Below are 19081 nucleotides of genomic sequence, written 5' to 3'. Positions count from 1 at the left end.
GGAGCAGGGGGGCTTCCTGCCTGGAGCCAACACCCTCACCTTCAGTTCTTGCAGAAGCATCCTCCCGAGAAGCAGGGTACCGCCCTCCAGGACTTAAAGTTTTGGGGAGGAGGGACAGTGCCCAGCCATACCACTCCTAGCTCCCACCTCTCCCAGTCACCCAGAGCATCCCAGTCAGGATCTTGGCACTGTTGATCCCTGTCCCAAGATTAGTCTCTATGTGGTCAGAGCACAGTCAGCACTGCTATCTGCTCTTTGAGTTTGTGACCTTGAATCAAGCTGTCTCTCAGCACAATGACATCCTCCCCTGGCACCATGACATCCCCTCCCTGCTCTTGGTGGGCAGTTTTTGTTTTGGTTACTCTAAATAATCATATACCAGAGACCACACATGTCCCTGGTCACTCATTTTTGATCTCAGTGCAATGGGAGCACTCCCAGAGCACCAGTGCTTTAGGTCTGGGCACTTACTTTTGGAACTGCTCCAGAAAGCGATCCCGGTGGCCCTGCAGTGTATCTGCTGGCAGACCTGGAAGAAGCAGAAAGCAGAAATGTCGGCAGGTGTCTTCATGGACCAGGGAACAACCCATCACAGCTACGTGGAGACAGCTCTTTCCCAGAGATGCCCACCCTCCTTGGGGGTCTGAATACTCCATGCAGTGTCCCGCTGCAGAAGGGGACCACACCCCACATTCCTTAGGGCAGAGAGAAGTGTGGGCTGGTGGCTGCCATAATTACAGATCCTGAAGGATATGGGTTTTGCCATGGTGACTCCCTTCACCCCCCAAAAGAGGTGGGAGAAGGGGTGGTGGAAAACAGCCCAGGCTGAGCAGGGTGGGGGACCCAGTGCCTCCCTGTGTGTCCTCCCCGTCAAAGGCAGTGGTGCTGGGGACACTCACAGGAGTGGAGCTTGAAGAGCAGCTTGACAGTGTAGTCATAGAGGTGGCTGCAGTCCAGGATCACCTGGATGAGTGGGGCCAGACGGCACTGCCCTGCTGCTGTCACCGACACTGAGCGTGACATGTCCAGAGAGCTGAACACTGCAGGGAAGGAGTGCGGGATCAGATCCGGCAGCAGCGGCAGCATCCGAGGGTGCCATACCGTGTCTGCCAAATCCACAGATGTCATCCAGAGCAAGACACCCACTGGCCCTTAGGGACACAGCCTGCCAACCCTGCAGCTGTTTGTGAGCTCAGTGGGAGGCAAAATTCCCACCCAGGTCTCCCACTCAGGCCTGGGAACACTCCAGCCTGGCACCATAGACTTCCAACCAGGGCTGAGCCCCAGCCGTGTCCCTGGGTAGAGCTGACACGTGACCCCTGTGGTCTGCCTGTCACTGCTGTCCCACTGGCCACTGGAGTGTGCTGGGTGTGCCAGACAGAAGATGCTCTAAAACCAGCTTGGAGCAGCTGAAGACCATTTCATTCCAACACTTTCCAGGTGCTCTAAACTCTATCCAACCTGGCCTTGAGCTCTTCCAGGGATGGGGCAGCCATAGCTTCCCTGGACAACCTGTGCCAGGGTCTCACCACCCACACAGCCAAGAATTTCTTCCCAATTTCCTACCTAACCTTGCCCTCTGTCAGTGGGAAGCCATTCCCCCTTATCCTGTCACTCCATCCCTTGTCTGAAGTCCCTTTCTGGTGCTCTTGGAGCCCCTTTAGGCACTGGAAGAAGCTCTAAGGTCTTCTGTTCTCCAGCTGAACACCCCCAGCTCTACCAGCCTGTTTCCAGAGCAGAAGGGCTCCAGCCCTCAGAGCATCTCTGTGGCCTCCTCTGGACCTGCTCCAGTAGCCCCATGTCCTTCCTGTGCTGGGACACCAGGGCTGGAGGCATCTCTGCAGATGGGGTCTTACTTAAGTGGGGCAGAGGGGCAGGATCGCCCCTTCACCTGCTGCCCATGGTGATCATGGGGGATCAGCCTAGGGCATGGGAGGATCAGCCTAGGGCATGGGAGATTTTGGAGCACACATGGCTGGGGCATGTTGAACTCCTCATCCTCCAGCATCCCCAAGTCCTTCCCAGCAGGGCTGCTCTCCATCCCTCCATTCTGGATTGATACCAGGGGTTGCCCTGACCCAGGTGCAGCACCTTCCACTTTGCCTTGTTGAACCATAATTCAAGTGAAGTGCCCATAGAAGAGCTGAGGTGTGGTGGCCTCAGCCAACATCCCCTCTCAGAGCCTCATCCAGCTCGGATCAGCCCCACCAAGGGGCTGGACTCCAGCAGATCTCTCACTCCACCGTGTCTCAGAGATATGCAGGCCTTTACCTGTCTGGAAGAGGTTCAGCTCACACTCCAGGTAGTCAAACATCTCCACCGTCAGCTGAAAACTAGGAAACAGGGTTGAGGATGGTTGGGTACTGTCCCCAAGGACATCCAAGAGGAAGGGTCCTGTCCCTGCTTGGTCATGCTGCCGGTGGGGTTGGGCAGATCGTGCCACCCACCTGCACCCACTCCCTCCCAGACCTTCCCCTGTCCTTGCACTCACAAGTTATTGACGTCATTCTCCCCAGCCTCATCAAGTTGCCGGTCAGACATCTGCAGATTTCCAGGGAATCGGGGATTCTGTGGGGAAAACAGGAGTCAGGAAAGGGTTCTAGAAGATCTCCTGGTCTGGCCACAGCTCTGGGAGCACTGGGGCTGTGATCCTGCAGCCTCAAAGTCACCTCTTGGATGAACTAGGGGAGTGATGTGGGGGAAAAGGGAGGTAGCACAGGGTCTCTGAACCCTGGGTGACCACAGCATCCCTAATACACAGCATCTGTTCTCTTCCCAGCAAGAAAAGTTGATTCTCCCTGGGCTGAGAAACCTGCCTAACATGGAGGAGATAGGTCTGCCAGCAGAGAGCTGGACAGGATGGAGTGATATCTGCCCCAGGGGGTACCTGCCCTGGCCTTTTGGGGAAGGTCACATCACACTTCCAAAACACGATGATGGGCACAGAAAACGCCTCTTTCCAGCAGTTTTCCCATCTAGGATAGCTGGAGGAGAATGGAGTGTGTGTGTCTCCTACTACTTGTAATCCCCCAACTCCCAGCCCAGTCCAAGGAGCCCTGGGCCACCAGGAATCCTGGCACCCCCAAAGCATTGGTCCTTGGGCCATTTTTGATGGCCACTGGCAGATTTGGGACTATTTCATGGAGGCAGCAGGATAGCCATGCTGGTATCTTGCTGTCACCCCAGCGCCCACACCTTGTTACAGCCTTGGGGACAGGGATGGGGAGGCTTACCTTGGTGTGAAATTCCATCTTGGTTCTCAGCAGTTTGAGGTAGATGCTGCAGAGCTGACCATAGCCCTCGCTCAGGTGGCCCTGTGGAGACCCCAAAAAGCTGCTGAGATCCAGGGCAGGCTGTGGAAAAGCCTTTTTCTGCTGCAGAATGATTGACCCCTCCCTTATTTCCCCAAAACCACAGCCAAACCCTCCTCACTGGCACCTGGAGGCAGACTGGCTGTACTGAAGAGATTTCATCACCTTCTCTGCATGTTTCAATGCTTCATTTGACTGTCAGAGTCGAGTTTTTATTGGGTTTTGCCATAAAATAGGAAGGAGGCATTTGATTTTGGTGGAAGGGGACACAGAATTTAACTGAAACCCAGCCCAGGTAGGTGATAACAGCCACAGGTCAGCCATGACTGTGCTCTGTTTCCTGGGACAGGGAACCCCCCAAGCCTACATCCCCCCCCCCCCCCAGCTTGGTCATGGCAACCCCAGGGTCTCCCCACCATGGCTGGCAGGGTTGGTCACATACCCACATCCTGCTCATGTCACTCAACTCATTCTTGTATCGCACAGAGTCTTTCAGGACCTGGAGGAATGATGGTGACAATCAGTAGGTAGAGCACTAGGACACGGTGTTCTGTATTTGAAACCAGGAACTGGGTGACAAATGATGCATTCCCAACCCTTTATTGCCACCACCAGCCCTGGGTGCCTCCACTTCCCCAAGGAAGATCCTTGCTGATGGCTCCTGCATGCATGCCATTGCAGGCGCTGAGCAGTTTCCTCTGGCACTGGCACTGCAGATGGCACTGGGGTCTGAGTCACACAGGGTTTTGGGCAGGGCAGCACTAGGAGGGCTCTAGCACCCAGGATTGACCTGCGGGAGGGCAATGATCCTTTGGGAGAGCTCCAGCACTGGTGTCCCCATAGGACTGACCCCTAGAAGGGCACCAACCCTCCAGGAGGGCTCCAGCTCCAGGCCCTGCTCAGGATTGACCCCTGAGAGGCCAATGACCCTCTGGGAGGACTCCAGTCCCTACCCCAGGACTGACCCCCCCAGAAGGACACTGACCCTCCAGCATCTCTCATCACCCAGTGCAGCCCTGCAGGGGAAAGGATTTGGCCCCAAGCTGAGCTTTGGCCACTCACATTGGAATGTCCATCCCGGAGGAGCTTGTGGAAGACATGGCAGAACTTCCAGCAGAGCACAGCATTGCCGGACAGCGGCAGCCGGTTCACCACTGACCAGAAGGTCTGTGCTCCCTTCTCATGGTGTGTTCCCAGGATGCATGGTGCTGGTGGTCAAGGAAGCACTCCTCTGCCCTTTGGTGATGGAGAATGGCCACCCAAAGACAGCTGCACCCAGAGTGGCCAGGCCACCACAGGGAGCCAATGATGCCCAGCCCAGACATATGCTATCCCCAAAGTGGCATAAGCCACCGTCTCCCCCCCAGCCCTGCTCTGGGACCACCATGGCACATGCAAGTCTAGGGCTGTGCCTCTGCTGAACCTTCCCAGGTGCCTGGCTGGGATGCTGGGGATCCTCTTTTGGTGGCAGTGTCCCAGCCTACTGTGGGCACCTTCCCTTCCTGCCTTCTCCTGGGATGGCATTGATGGGAGCACCAGCCTGGGCACCTACCAACATTCAAAGGCTGTGACAGCAGTAGCAGGGACCCCGTGCCATGCTGGAAAAATATCCAAGGTTGTTAATAGCCCCCAGCCACCCCAGCACCCCAGGCACCTCTCCTCACACAACCTCTTAATGCTGCCCCTTTTCCAGGCAGTCCCAGCCCCGCTCCCACAGTCCCATGGCCAGCTCTGAGAAGGATATTCCTGGCATGTTTCTCCTTGACAGCCACTTCCTGTGCATTAATGGCCTTATTGATGCTGACGGTCTGCAAGAGAGAAGTGATGGGGGGTGAGATGGGAAAGGCTGAGGCTCCCTCACGGTTACCTCCTTGCTCACTGAGACCTTCTGGCTCTGCAGTGGCTGGGTTCCATCCAGGTCCCCAATCCCTGCTTGTGCCAGACGGATGCTGACCTTTCCCAGATGCCTTTCTGGGATGTGGTTGGCATCCACCAGGTTCAGCAGCTGCCAGGACTCATTTACTCAGGATAATAATGAAGCAATTAAAGCTGTGCCCACAAAGAACCCTCTGCTGCCCTCAGAGTGGTGGGACAGGCAGAGGGAAGGCAAATTCCTCCCCTGCCTTTGGATCATAGGCAGCAGCTGGCAGCTCCTACCCTACTTTTGGGGTGCTGAATGGGGAGTACAATTTGGGGGGGCCACAAAAAATTGGGCAGTGGGATGGCAAGACTTCTGCCAGGGCTGTCTGGCAAAGGTCCTAGCTGCTCCACAGATTAGAGGGACAGGAGTGGAAGCCACAGGCAGGACTTGCCATGCAAGTGTTGGGAACCTTGGGGAGTCCATGCTGAGGAGCCTTGGCACAGCCAGCCACCATTTATCCTATGGAATGCAGTGGCAGCCACTGGAAGAATTTTCCAGGCAGGATTTTTAACTCTACCTCATTTCTGATCCTTCACGGGGACACAAAGATGTCAGCTCGGGGTCATCCTCTCCCCAAGCTCTCACATCACCAAATGCTTCCTTGGCACCTGCTCCAATGAAGATCTCGCTGCCAAGGGACAGAACTCTCTGGCTCAGCACTGCCAGAAGTAGCTCATTACTGATATAAACCAATTAAAGCCGTGAGATTAATTTCAATGCCTTTCTCACTACAATCTTTGCTGCAACCCTGCTTCCAGGCCCCATGCGGCTTCATCTCTACAAATCTCTACAGACCCTAGTGAGTCTGTGCTGAGCAGGGCTGGAGGGGCCCACAGGAGCCCCAAGTGTGGTGGAGTACAGCCCAAATCCTCCAGGAAGTCCCTCTGCCACCAAAACATGTGCCAGCTGGAGAGGGAATGATGCCAGCCTGAGACAGATGAGACCCCACCCACAGCTGCATCCCAGCACTGCAGCCCCAGCCCAGAGTCAAGCACCCCCTTAGTTGAAACTGTGTCCAGATGTTCCAGTTCTGCTGCAGGGATGCCACTGCTCTGTGGTGTTTGCAGCCCCATCCCTACTGGCTCTGGGTGGTGACCATAGAGGTGACAGAGGAGGTCATCAGCAAGATGCAGGAGGCTCATGTTGAGATGTCAAGGGACCCAAATTCCCAGTTGCAAGACACCCATCCCAGGCACCTAGAGAAGAACCTGGATCTCAGCTTGGTTTTTCAAGGAGAGCTGAAAGGATACCAGCAGTGGAGAGACTCATCCATCCCTTCCTGAGGGGCTGGATGGAGGCAACAGGTTCCCAGCACATGAGGACAAGAGTGAGAGTCACCTCTGCAGCTCTGCCTGTCTCAGAAGCCACGGCCCCTTGTTAGGAAAACCATAAAATTAAATTCAGCCCTAAAAAAATGCTCGGGAAGGTGCCTCTGCCAGTCTGGAGAGGGATGAGAGGGATGACCGTGTCCTAGAGGCCTGGAGCAGGATGCCTGCATCCCAACATCCATCTGTGACACGTGTCATGGATCCAGCTCCAGGGGCAGCTTGTCCTCATTCAAAATCCCAGTCTTCAGCCTCAAAGCCCCCAAGACTGTCAGGACAGCTGTGATGAACCAGTAGGCACAGTGAGGAGTGCCAGGATCAGCATTTAAATGCACATTCCACCTCAGAATTGAGTCCTGGACCACAAGGAACAAGCCAAATGCAAAGCCAGAGCTGGGGAGCAGAAGCTCATAGCCAGAGGCAGGATGTAGGCCCCACTTTCCCGAAGCTGCTCCTGCTGTCCTTGAACGACCAGAACAGGGGTGGTCTGCCGAGGGAAGCTGTGCTGCATCCCTGGGAAAGCTAGGAATGGAGCTCCCAGTTTAACTGCTCTTTTGTGCCAGCTTTTCCCAGCAAAGCAAGGACACTTTTTTCCAACCAAGGAAGCCCCAGTGACCTCCAAGAGTGAGGGTGATGGGGGCTGGCAGCCCCTGGTTCCAGGCAGGGACCAGCTGGAGCTTCCATCCCCAAGTTCCTCAACTCTGTCTGAAACACACACATCCAACTGGAAGGCAGAAAGGTTTCCAAGGAAAAGCTGGATCTCACTTTCTGGGTGTAGTTGTTGACACCCCACTTTCACATTGCAGCCCCAGGAGTGCAGGGCAGGGGTCCCATCCCCGGAGCCACTTGGGATATGCCCAAATTGCCGTATCAGTGTCTCTGGCAGCACCCACACCAGCAAACTGGGCGAGCACAGAGCAGTAGCATGAGACCAAGGCTAAAACTGTCATCTCTCGGGGACAAGCGGGGTCAGGGAGGGTGATTTGGCTGCAAAATTGGATCAGAGCAGAGGGAAATTTGGGGCTGCCTGGACAGAAAGCCCAGAGCTCTTCCCCACAGAGGGTCCTTTACCCTGACTCAGAGATGCTGCTCCCCACCACCATCCGACCCCTGCAGCTGATGGAATTTTAATTCAATTATGAGCTTCCAACCTATGAGGGTGACTTCTGACCCACCAGAACACATTTGGGCAGCACTGCCAGCCTGGCTCCAGTTTCGTGAACGGGGCAGGGGACATCAGGGACATGGGGCAGCCCCACACCCCACCCTGCTGCTGGGACAGGAAACCCTGCAGTTTCCTCTTGTGCAACGGGCCAGGCAGGAAACGGGAGGAGAGTCCAGAGGGCTCTATTGCAGAAGGAGAGGTGTGAGCGTGACATTGCCATCCGGTCAGCCCTGAAGAGCCACAGGGCCAGGATTGGGCTCAGTGGGGCAGGACCTGGGGCTGTGCGCGGGGCTCTGCCAGGCTGGGGAGTGGCTCCATGGGTGCTGCAAGGGCTGGGAAAGGTATTGGGGCTGGGAAGGCTGCAATGGAATGCTGCAAGCTCTGTCAGCTTTCCAAGTGCCACTTGAGCAGGGTGAGGAAACCGCACCAACATGTGCATGGAAAGGCACAGGACATTTGGGAGAGGAGCAGTCTGGGACTATCTATCCCTGAGCAATGACATCTTTCCAATGACATCTTCTCCTCCCTTTGCAACATCAAGGGGATTCCCAGAAACCTGTGGAAGGTCTACTGCCTGACAGGCCACCATATGTCTTGACAGGCCACCACAGCTTTGTCCCACGGGAATTCCCAACCCCATATCCAGCCCAGACCTTCTCACATGGAGATCCAACAGCGGGGCAGAGCCACCAACAGCTCTGCACTGGGGTGACCTATGGACTAGGTCTCATGTCATCTCTCCAGGCATGTGTCTGCAGGCTCCAGACAGAGAAGCCCAAAACTGCAGGGAGGAAGAGGGTCAAGATGACAGAGGCTTTCTGAACCCTGACATACACTTCCCTCTGCCACACACACCCTCACTCCCCACCAGTTCTCCCCAGATTACTCTCTGAATGCAAAATTTCCCATTTGAAGGCAAAGAGCCAAGCTTGGCTCAGGAGCAGCACAACGCCTTCCTGCTTCTTTCATTTCCAGAAGGAAACAAGTGTTGATTAAAGAATCCAGAGCTGCTGGAAATTATTTGGACAAACTGAGTAAGTCGCAGTGCAAATCCTCTTAGTAATGCTCCCTCATTTCTTCTTAATTCATTTCTATAAATGGAGAGCCGGAATGGAGCATACCTCTGGAAAACTGCTCACAAGCCCTGCAGTTGCAGAAGCTTTAGAGAAGGGAGCAAGCAGGAAGATTTAACTACAACAAACCTGGAAGAAAAATCCATAGGCTTAATTAAAATGCAAATCCCAGTAAAGCAAAGCTTGGCTCAGGCTCTGGAGGGTGTGCAGAACATGGGAGGCAGGTGAGCTCTTCCAAGGGCACATCTTAAGCTGCGCCAAGGGAAATTTAAGTTGAATATTAGGAAAAAGCTTTTCACAGAAAGAGTGATGAAGTTCTGGAATGGCCTGCCCAGGGAGGTGGTGGAGTCACCACCCCTGGATGTGTTTAAAAAAAAGACTGGATGTGGCACTGGGTGCCAGGGTTTAGTTGAGGTGTTGGGGCATGGGTTGGACTCGATGATCTTGAAGGTCTCTTCCAACCCAGTCATTCTGTGAATCTCTTTAAACATCACCCATCTTCAGCAGCTAATGTCAAATCCCAGCCTCAAGGGGCTCAAGGAATGGTTTTGTCCAGCAAAATTCTGGAAAAAAGCCAGCTGAGTAACACTTGGGGTAGTCAATGCTCCACTGAGGACTGGCGAGAGCTCCTGGGGACAGCTGGGGTGGCTGCAGTCCCCCCGTGCTGGGCACCTGTGGCCTAACAACAGCAGCAGGAGCAGGAAACAATCCTGGCTTTGTGCCTGACAGCAGCTGGAGGAAAAGGGAGGCAGGAAGGCAGGAAAGCAATGCCGGCAGGCCTGGCTGGCCACATGGGATGTAAAACCCAGGGATATATTTCTACATATATGACCGGAGGATGCTCAACCTGCCTTTCCGCTCAGTCCCATAGGCTTCTTGGGACCAGGGAATCAGGATATTTGAAAAATACCTTCCCACCACTTAATACAGGCTATTTGGCTGCATCTGCTGCTGAATCCATGAGTGTGGAAAGCAAGTGCTCCTCTCCTGGCTGGCTACATTCTGGAGCTGCTCTGGGGATGAAGCTCCTTGTCCAGGCTGTGTGAGCATATCCCAGAATATGCTGCTGCTATTCTTACCTCCTGCTCCCTCCAGATGAGAATAGTTCCCAAAATGACACAAGTCTCAGATTTCCCAATGCTTGGGAAAACAACCATTTTCCTCAAACCAACAACATATTTCAGTGACAGAGACCCCAAAACCTCACTGCATCCATTGGGGTCACTCCCAGTGGTGGTGGCTTCAGATGTCCCTCTCCAAGAGAAGATGCTGATGCCACTAGCCCAGATGACAGCAGGAGGAGGACAAAGGTGTCCAGAGACAGCCCTGAACCGCAAGTGATACCAGTGTAGGTGTTTGGGGTCACCTTGTCCCACAGCCTGCACATGGAACACCCCAAAACAAAGTCACTGGGAAGATGGCAACAAACTCCATGACTCACACTGGAATCCAATGGCATCACCATGATGCTAATCTTGGCAGAGACCTTGCTCTGGCATTGCTGCCTCCAGGTCTGCTCTCTCTCCTAAGTCCAGGAGGATGATGACTTCAGATCAATGACACCATCAGCCCCTCTGGCACTCAGCAATGCCCGATAAAGGAGTGTTATGGAGCTCTTCCAGCACAGATAGGGTTTCCTGGGGAAAAAAACACCTAGGCCAGGAAATGGAGTGGTGGTGTGAGGTTCAGAGGTCTCTGACCACAAGAAGACATGCAAGGCTGGAAGATGACGCCCAACTTCTAGCATGCCTTTGCCTTGAGAGCTGTAGTGCTGCTATCCTAGTAGCAAAACAAAAAAAACCCAACGTTGCAGGATGTCCATTATGTCCCTTTTGAATGTACCTGGACAGCCGGCTCCACCAGCTCCCAGTTCCTCCTGAGGGCAGCAGATGTTGGGATCCACAGGAGGATCCACCCACGAGCCATGTGTTCAAGGACTTGACCCACCATTGGGTCTTCCAGAGCCTCCAGTGAAAATTCTAAGTTCCACACCATCAGGAAGGATGGGGCAGGATGAGACAGTGTGATCCAACTGCTCCTCCACCTTTGAGGCAAAGGAAAGAAGGAGGACAACCAGCCAACCAATCTGTGGTGGGTCCCAAGGGCTCCAGTGAGACACTCGATGCCAGCAGGGGAGCTGGAATGACCACAGGGAGAGTTTGGCTCCCAGAAACGAGAGTTTACCACAGTGATCACATCATTGCCCACCACAAGGAACCAGCACCTGGAGTGCTGGGCAACTGGCTTCCTCCAGCCATAAATAACTTATGCAGTTTAATTATTTGGACATAGAATTTTAAAATCCAGTTTAAGGAAATGTGGACTTTTCTTTTACACAGAGAAACCTTAGGGGAAAAAATGATGGTAAGAAAAAATTTTGGGGAGAACAGCTGGCAAAAAGCAAGGCTACAAAATCCAGACCTCACAGGGACCAACTGGGGAAGCTGACACTGTAAAGTTCAGAGCCCAGGCTGCAACTGCCTGGCACTTCCAACCCCAGAGCATAACCAGAGCCCATCACAGGGGGATGGATCGGAAAAGAGGCAGAAATCCAGGGGGACCCCCAGGATTCCCATCCCTCCATTAAAACATGCACATTTGCTCATTACTCTTCTCACTTAATTACTGCTTCGGGCAGTCAATCCGTGCCCAGCTGGCTCAGCTGCAGCCAGAGCCTTTCCCATGAGCTGCCCCAATAGCAGGCTTTTAATTTTAAATGGGGATTTTATACAAGGATAATCTCTTCCAGCAGTGGTGATTTCTGTCCGGGGAGGGAGTGTGGCCATGTGTGACAGGGTCAACAGTCCAGGAAGGTCTACCACCACCTTCAAACATTCCTGAAACATTCAGTGTCATGCTGACCAGAGTCTTCTGCTTCCCAGCAGATGCAAATATTTAGGCATTTTTTGGAATACAAAGAGATAAAGGAGTGAGGATGAAGCATTTGGGGAGCAGATGCAAGGAGCTCATCCAGATACGCATTTCTATGATCAACTACCCACCCAGGACCCACCTTTCTTGAGAAGCATCACCCCAGCAGGAACACAGCAGCTCTTATTCTCCTACTAGGATATTCTGAAATTAAGCTCAGATCTAGTGTTGGTGGAAATTGCTCCTTGCAATGCTTCTGGGCGAGCAGCAGCTCCCAGGAGCAGGATGTGGCATCCCTCTCCTGTTATCCCCCCAGGATGTCTGGATCTTGCAATGGTGCCAAGAGCAGCCATGACTACATGGACTCAATTCTGCATCTGAGGGACATGCTGGAACACCAGGAAAAGCCAAATCCCTCTTCCCAGGTGAGCAGCGCAGGGGTGAACATACTTCCTGTAGGAACAGTCCCTAAAAACCCACTTCTCACCCCAAACTTGTTTTAATTCCTTCTACTTGGGCGAGGGGCAGTCCCCATGGGCCAGAGGAGCTGTGACAGCAGCACTGGGCACGGGAACACAGGTGCATGGAGATACAGGTATGTGGGGACACAGGTGCTCGTGGGGGCATGGCAACGTGGATGCATGGGGAGTGCTGGTGGGGACACAGATGCACAGGGACAACAGTGCTCGTGGGTACATGGATGCATGGGGATACCAACACTCGTGGAGACACGGATGCACGGGGACACGAGTGCTTGTGGGGACACGGATGCACGGGGACACCAACGTTCGTGGGGACACGGAAGCACGGGGACACAACGCTCATGGGGACAGAGATGCATGGGTACACGAGTGCTCGTGGGGACGCGGGTGTTCGTGGCACGGCCTGAACCCGGCCGAGCCGAGGACTGGGGGAAGACGACTCACACGGACGTGTGGGAGCGAACCCGCTCCGGCCGCGGCCGCACGGGAAGCTCCGCATCACCACGGAGACGAGCCCCCTACACCCGCCGGCGGGTCCCGCTGCCACACAAACCATCCCCGCTCCCCGCGATGTTCCCCCGGGAACCGCCGGTATCGAGGGTAACGAATTTCCCCGGGAAGGAGTTTCCACGGATGCGAACCCTGATTCCAGGAATGAGATGGGGAGGGACGCGAGGGTCCCCGGGGGGTGGCCGTGGCCGCGCACTTACCACCTTGCCCAGCTCCATGGCGGGGGCTCGGGGCTCCGGGCGCGGGCTCAGCGCGGCGCGGGGGCGGCGCCCATGGCGGCGGCCCCGCGGGGCGGCGGCGCTGGAAGGTTCTGCCGGGCAGCGGCGGCGGCGGGGCGGGGCGGGGGCGAGCGGGGAGCGGGGCGCGCTCCCGCGGGGGGCGGCACGGCCGAGGCTGGGGGCGCGGCAGCGGCGCTCGGCCGGAATAACAAAGGAGCCCGCGGGGGGCGGCACGCAGAACCGCCCGCCCACCCTCGCCGCGTCCGATTCGGGGCAGAGGCAGAGCGGGGAAGAGGATGATGGCCAGAGAGGCTTCGCGTCCCTCGGCGCAGCCGCTCCAGCCCTGCTGCCCTACTACTAGATGCACGACCCCCACCCGAACCCCCGCCCCATTGCCAGATCTGCTGCCCCATCCCTGGCCTCCTGCCCCATTCCTTGCCTCACCCCTTGTACTACCTACACCCTCCTGCTCCATCCTCTACTCCACTGCCAGACCCCTCTCTTACTCCCTGTCAGACTCCCTACCCCTTTGTCTGCCCCCTCGTCCATCCCCTGCCCCTCCTCCTGCCCCATCTCCGTGCCTGGGGGTGAAGCTACACCGGTGGTCTGTCTGGGACCTGTGCAGAGTTCCCTTGTTCCAGAGCCTATTCGTCTGCTAGCATCTTGCTTCCAAAAACAAGAGCAATTAAACCAGCGTGGTAATAAGCTCCTGGCCCGAGTCAGTCCCACGGGCAGGCAGGAACAGCTCGTTGACTGCCATAACCACTCCACTGAGGGACAGGAAGGCATCCAGGCAGAAGGATTTTGGTTTTTCCCAGTTCCTCCTTGTGCTCAAGGAATATTTTCTGATGGGAAGGCACAAAAGAAACCCAAACCATCCTTCTATCACTCAATGAATCTCCTAAAAGCAACCCCAAAGCATTGCCAGGGCCCTTGGCTTGCCGGCAGAGGAGATGCTTCAGGGCCCGAAGAACAAAGTGCTGCTGTGGGGCCAGTCCAGCCAACACACTAATCCAACACACTAATCCCTCGGGATTACTGCAGTCTAGTCACGGCTCAGCCACTTACTCTGGGATGGTGGCTTGGCCTCTCTTAATGAGATAACAGGATCCCAGATCCCCAAGGAGACAGAGCCCTGCCACCCCTGCACTCTCCCAGCTCCACAACCACCCAGTTCATCCCAGTACTGGAGGAGCTTTCAGGGTCAAATCCAGGTTGTGTTTTCATCAGGTGGTTTTTAAAGTCCTGTGAGATCCCTGGGATGGACAGAGGGATGGAGCACTGCTCAGCAGCACTGCTTGCCTCGTAGCACACAGCTCACAGGTTTTTTGCTGGACTAAATGTGTTTTGCTAGAGCAGATGGTTTTAAGCAGCAGCCAAGCTCCTTTGGGAGCAGAGTCTGGATGCTGCTCTGAGCCTGGCAATGAGCATGGATCAATGCTCTGCAATCAGGGCAGGCACCTGCCCCTATTGGGGTTACCTGCTCCTGTCACACGTGCCATCATGGGGTCAGGTTTTGTGCCCTTCCCCCAGTGAAGCCCCACAGTGAGTGACTCCCAGCCATGTTCTCAACATGAAAAGTGAGAGCTTGGATCCTCGCAGTGCAGCCCACCCCCTAGAACAGTGTTCCCCCCAATTTAAAGGGATCCTGGAATTAACTGATTCCCCCTTAGCTGGGTTTAGCCTTGTTCTGAACTCAGTGCCACGACTGCTGCTGCCTGCTGCCCCAGGATATGCTGGAGGTGCAGTCCAGAATTTCCAGGGCACCATCTCCAGAGTCACCAAGAAGCCAAGCCACAGCTTCCAGAGGCCACAGTGCTGCAATTAGCACTTGGTCATCAAGTATTAATGGCTCATTTGCATGAAGAGACCTTAAGGCAGGTATGCAAAGAGCACAGCCACTGGACTAAATCCAGTCCCTCCCACATGCACAGGATGGATGGGACTTTCTCTACAATACCACCTGCATGGAAAATAATAAGCAGGATACATCCATTTTTTTCACAGTTACTTGTGACATGATATAATGCTACTGGAACCTGCTTGCAACCATGCCAGACTGCCCACCCCCCACTCACAGGCTGTGTGCTCCCAGCGCCCCTGCTCAATCCCCCAAATTAAAATCAGCTAATCATCACTAACCTTATTTTTCCAAATCAAGCTTTCAGACCAGCTCCCCTCTGAACAAAGTGCTCAGCTCAGGGGGAAGGTATCCAGGGTCTCCTGCAGAGCCAGGACATCCAAGTATTTGAGGCCATGCTGCAGTGTGCTTCCTCATGGCTGAGCTGCTCCAGCTGGCAAAGTCCAGAGTTTGGACACCGCCAGGAAGCACCTGGGGCAAAGCCAGAGAGCTCCAAATCCACCTGGCTTCACAGCATGGGGGGGGCTTCAGCCAGGGGGCAAAAATCAGAGCCAAGGCTGCTCGAGGAGAAAATCTGGAAATTAACTTAGAAGCAATTTTGGGGGGGTCCTCAGAGCAAATGGAAACCCCAGTTTCAGAGAAGCCAGGAGAGCTGGAAGCACCAAGCAGGAATGACAGCATCCAACCAATCCAGGGCTGAAAAAATGCTGGTGCAGCCTATGGGGATAAATCCCACCACTTCAGGAATCCACTGAGGTGGAAGGAATTTCATGCTCTTCCCAAGGGAGTTCCTTGCTGTAGTTCACTGCATCACTGTGAGGACACAAGGGGTGAAGAGGCATTCCTGGCCCCAGGGTGCTCTTGGGTTATTCCCAGGTGCTCTCATGAAGAGCAGGGGATACACAGACTATCCCAGTCAGATGTGCAAACCCACACGCTTCATCCCAGGCTCCAGCAAACCTCTCCAGGGCTGCATCCTATGTGAACAATTTGGGATGCACTTGCAGAGGCCCTAGCAAGCCTCTCCAGGTGGGATGGAGGGAATTAGGAGGGATGCACTGATGGGGCTGCTGCACAACTGCAAGACATCACAGGCACTGCCTCCACTGGGGTAGGAAGGAGCTTTTCCCATAGGGAAGAGGGAAGGCAAAGTGAGGACTGCTTCCCTGGAGAACCAGGGGGGAGGCAACTCCTTGCTTCACCCTGTCCTCTGAGGGCCTTAATTCATCATCCTCCGGTCAGATCTGGAGAGGTGCAGATCCTTCCTCTCCCCCTGGCTGTACTGAATATACCTGGGTGCTTCACTGCAAGTCCCTTTTCTCCACCCTGGAAGTACCCTTCAACCTCCTGCGGCTCTGTGACTCTCCTGCCCGCTTCCAGGATGGGATGTGTGGTCTGGATCATGATGGATGAAAAAAGAAGAGACATTCAGCATCTTCCCCCACATGCTGGAGGCTCTGCAAGCAGCTTTTAAACCCTATTTCAGCCGTCACCTCTCATTAAAATGATGGGAATTAGGATAAAATGTCTCAGCAAGTGTGGCCTTTTGTCATTGAAGCCTAGAGAGGCTCCTCGGGATGCTCCCTAAGGCTTTGGCTTTTACATCTCTGATTTCTGTTGGAGCAAATCTCTGCCTGAGCTGATGCTCAGGATGAGAGTGGGAAGCCTGGGCCAAGCTGCTCCAGGGACCATTTACATGCCTCTCAAAGGTCTCCTTCCCTCTTTTTTCCTCTCCTTCTGTTCATTTTACCAGGTCTAAAAATACTCCACTAAAAACTATCTTCCTCTGCAGCCGCCTCCCTCCTGGATGACTAATAATATCTGTTGCTCCTTCTTGATGTCTCTGTATTTCCCAAGTCTTCCCCAAGGGAAGGAACCAAATCAGGGCTCAACCAACTCCTTGGATTCAGACTCCTAAATTAATTTTCCTCAGAGAAGGGTATTTTTTTCCATCTCCTCCAGTATAGCAGCAGTTTAAACCCACCTCCTCAGCTCACAATAAACTAATCCTGCTCCACGGCTTACACCTGGCCAATGCTGCTGAAGCATTGTTCTGTATGGGAGCTCCAGGATCCTGGCATTTTCAGAGCTCTAGGGAGACTAGCAGGTTCACTGGGAAAACCATCAAGCACTTGGAAAACTATTTATTGTCTGTTTTTTTCAGGTTTCAATTTTTTCCAGCATCTTTCCAGCCCTGGAGCACTCCCTTGGGGAATATGCTGTGGAGGCTGGGTTAGGCTGGGTTTGGTGCCTGGTCCTTGGAGCTGGATGACCAGCACTGGCTGTGCAAGGAACTTGCATTTTAGGAGCAGGGGGTGAATGCTGGGCACTGGGGGTGTTTGAGGTAGTGGGACTTAGTGGGGAAAAAAGCCATTGCCACCAATGTGGTGACAGCAAGGTGAGTTTTTCCTCTGAGTGGGATGTTAGAATACTGTAACAGGGATTGGCTTTCCTGCACTGTTCCATGTCTTTCCAAAACAGAGCCACGACCTGCACCAGGCACACTCCCTACTGTCAGCACCACATCATGGATTAGTCAGGATACAGGGATGGAACAGTACTGGCAGGAGCTGGAGGTGTGATGAGTTTCTCTCGACTCAGATACTGCAGTACGGCCAAATCCCTCAGGGCTCAGCCCACTGTGACTTTCCAAAGAGATCCTCAATGAACAACCTTTGGAAAACCCTCATGCTGACACTGCTGATGTAAAAAATGTCCCCAAATGGTCACAGTCCTGGTGAACCAGCCACTTCCAGCCCCAACCCTGCACTGCATGGAGGCAGATTTAAAGGGTATTTGGCTGCCCCAACACTTCTGGAAATCTCCCTGGCCGGCTAATGCCCAAATATCTTTGCAAATCTTTATTTAGGAAAAATATCTGCTTGGGAGCAGTGCTTAAAAAGCTCAAGGCCATTTTCAAATCCGTGTAATGCTGCAGTTTCCTGGACATGTGAAAGTGAGAGGAAAAAGCAGATCAGGCTGAAGCAGGCACAGGGCCAGGGCTGGTGGCTGTGCCCAGGGCTATACTGGTATGGAGTGCCAGGGGTTATTTCAGCCCCAAGCTCCCTCAGCCGCTCACCACGACTGGACCAGCATGGAAAGCAGGGAGGAGAGCAGTCCTTCCACATCACCCCAGGCAGGAGATCCAGAAGGGCTACCAGGGCCATGGACACAGAGGTGTGGGTGAAGCTGCTGCTAGCCCGGCAGGGAGCCAAGCTCCATTAGCCCTCCTGCCTTTACTGCCTTTACAGGAAGCCACTCGCTTGAGCTGTCAATATAGAGATAAAAAAAAAAAAAAAAAAAAAGCTGGGTTTATGGTGCCATTATTGATCATTTGGTATTTTTAGCTGCCTGTTCAATCCATCCTTGTTGGTGTTACAGCAATAACACAGCCCTCTGGAACAGGGCTCAGTGGGGCTGCTACAAGGTAAGCAGGAGCTCAGAGAGCAGCAATACAATGCCAACGGGATTAAAAATGCAAGAGGGAAAGAGAGAGGTGGGATAAACAACATCTTCCCCCCTTGCTGCTTCCAGCTCCTGTCAGTGCTGCAAGGATGCAAGGAGACAGGTAGATAGACCACCCCATCCAAACCAGAGGCAAATGAAACTCCTGTTTCCTACCTGGTGTGTAGGGCTGGGAACCCATAGAAAGGGTGAGACTGAGTGAATGGTGCCATCAATAGGCTGGAGGGAAGGGAGGGCATCCAGAGGGAGCAGTGGGTCCATGGGAGCCTCCTGAGGTTCAGGAGGCCAAGGCCAAGATCATGGACCTGGGCCAGGGCAATCCCTAGTGCCAGCACAGACTAGGGAGGTCTGCAGGGACCCCAGAAGTCTGTGAGGATAAACACCTTCAGCATCTCTCTCCACCCACAGGGCCATTTACTCCCATCAATGGCCCCAAACATTGTCCTCTCATCTCTACTTGCAGGCCTTCCATATTCTGGATCCACTGATTCCATAGTGATTCAGTGTATTCTACCATCACTGATTTCATAAATGGATGGATGGATGGATGGATGGATGGATGGATGGATGGATGGATGCATGGATGGATGGATGCATGGATGGAGACAACCCTGTAGAGGACTGGGGGATTCTGGGGGTTGACAAATGGGACATGATCCAGCCATGTGTGCTGACAGCCCAAAAAGCCAAACATCTTCTGAACCCCCCCCCCCCCCGGAGCTGCCTGCAGCTTTGGGGTCCCAGCATAGGACAATGATGTTAAACTGAACAAAGGTGGGGTCAGGTTAGAGATGGGGAAGAAATGTTTGACCATGAGGGAGGTAAAGGGCTGGCACAGGTAAATCGTGGCAGTGGGAAGCTAAACCTGCACAACATGCT

General features: G+C 54.1%; 1 protein-coding gene and 1 long non-coding RNA gene across 6 annotated transcripts in view; one reads left to right on the top strand and one right to left on the bottom strand.

Moving 5' to 3' along the window:
* Window positions 1–19081, bottom strand: part of HIP1 (huntingtin interacting protein 1) — a 44964-nt gene that overhangs the window by 10018 nt on the left and 15865 nt on the right. For 4 of the 5 annotated variants that reach the window (XM_038157725.1, XM_038157724.1, XM_038157726.1 and 1 more), the window contains exons 2-9: window positions 5056–5119; window positions 4374–4516; window positions 3754–3810; window positions 3234–3314; window positions 2492–2568; window positions 2272–2333; window positions 900–1040; window positions 472–529 (exon numbers count right to left, since the gene is read on the bottom strand). In XM_038157725.1, the coding sequence (XP_038013653.1) occupies window positions 472–529; window positions 900–1040; window positions 2272–2333; window positions 2492–2568; window positions 3234–3314; window positions 3754–3810; window positions 4374–4516; window positions 5056–5119 (683 nt within the window). Of the gene's footprint in view, window positions 1–471; window positions 530–899; window positions 1041–2271; window positions 2334–2491; window positions 2569–3233; window positions 3315–3753; window positions 3811–4373; window positions 4517–5055; window positions 5120–12858; window positions 13243–19081 lie in introns of those variants that run through there. The other variant, XM_038157728.1, reaches the window with a different exon arrangement.
* Window positions 9158–18042, top strand: LOC119709689. The gene is made up of 2 exons (XR_005259403.1): window positions 9158–12261; window positions 16118–18042. It is a non-coding gene; the product is annotated as an uncharacterized LOC119709689 (long non-coding RNA).

This window comes from Motacilla alba, chromosome 19, assembly GCF_015832195.1.
Source record: "Motacilla alba alba isolate MOTALB_02 chromosome 19, Motacilla_alba_V1.0_pri, whole genome shotgun sequence".
NCBI classification, from domain to species: Eukaryota; Metazoa; Chordata; class Aves; order Passeriformes; family Motacillidae; genus Motacilla; species Motacilla alba.
The sequence above is the reverse complement of the archived record's forward strand: the minus strand, read 5'-3'. Positions and strand labels throughout refer to the sequence as shown.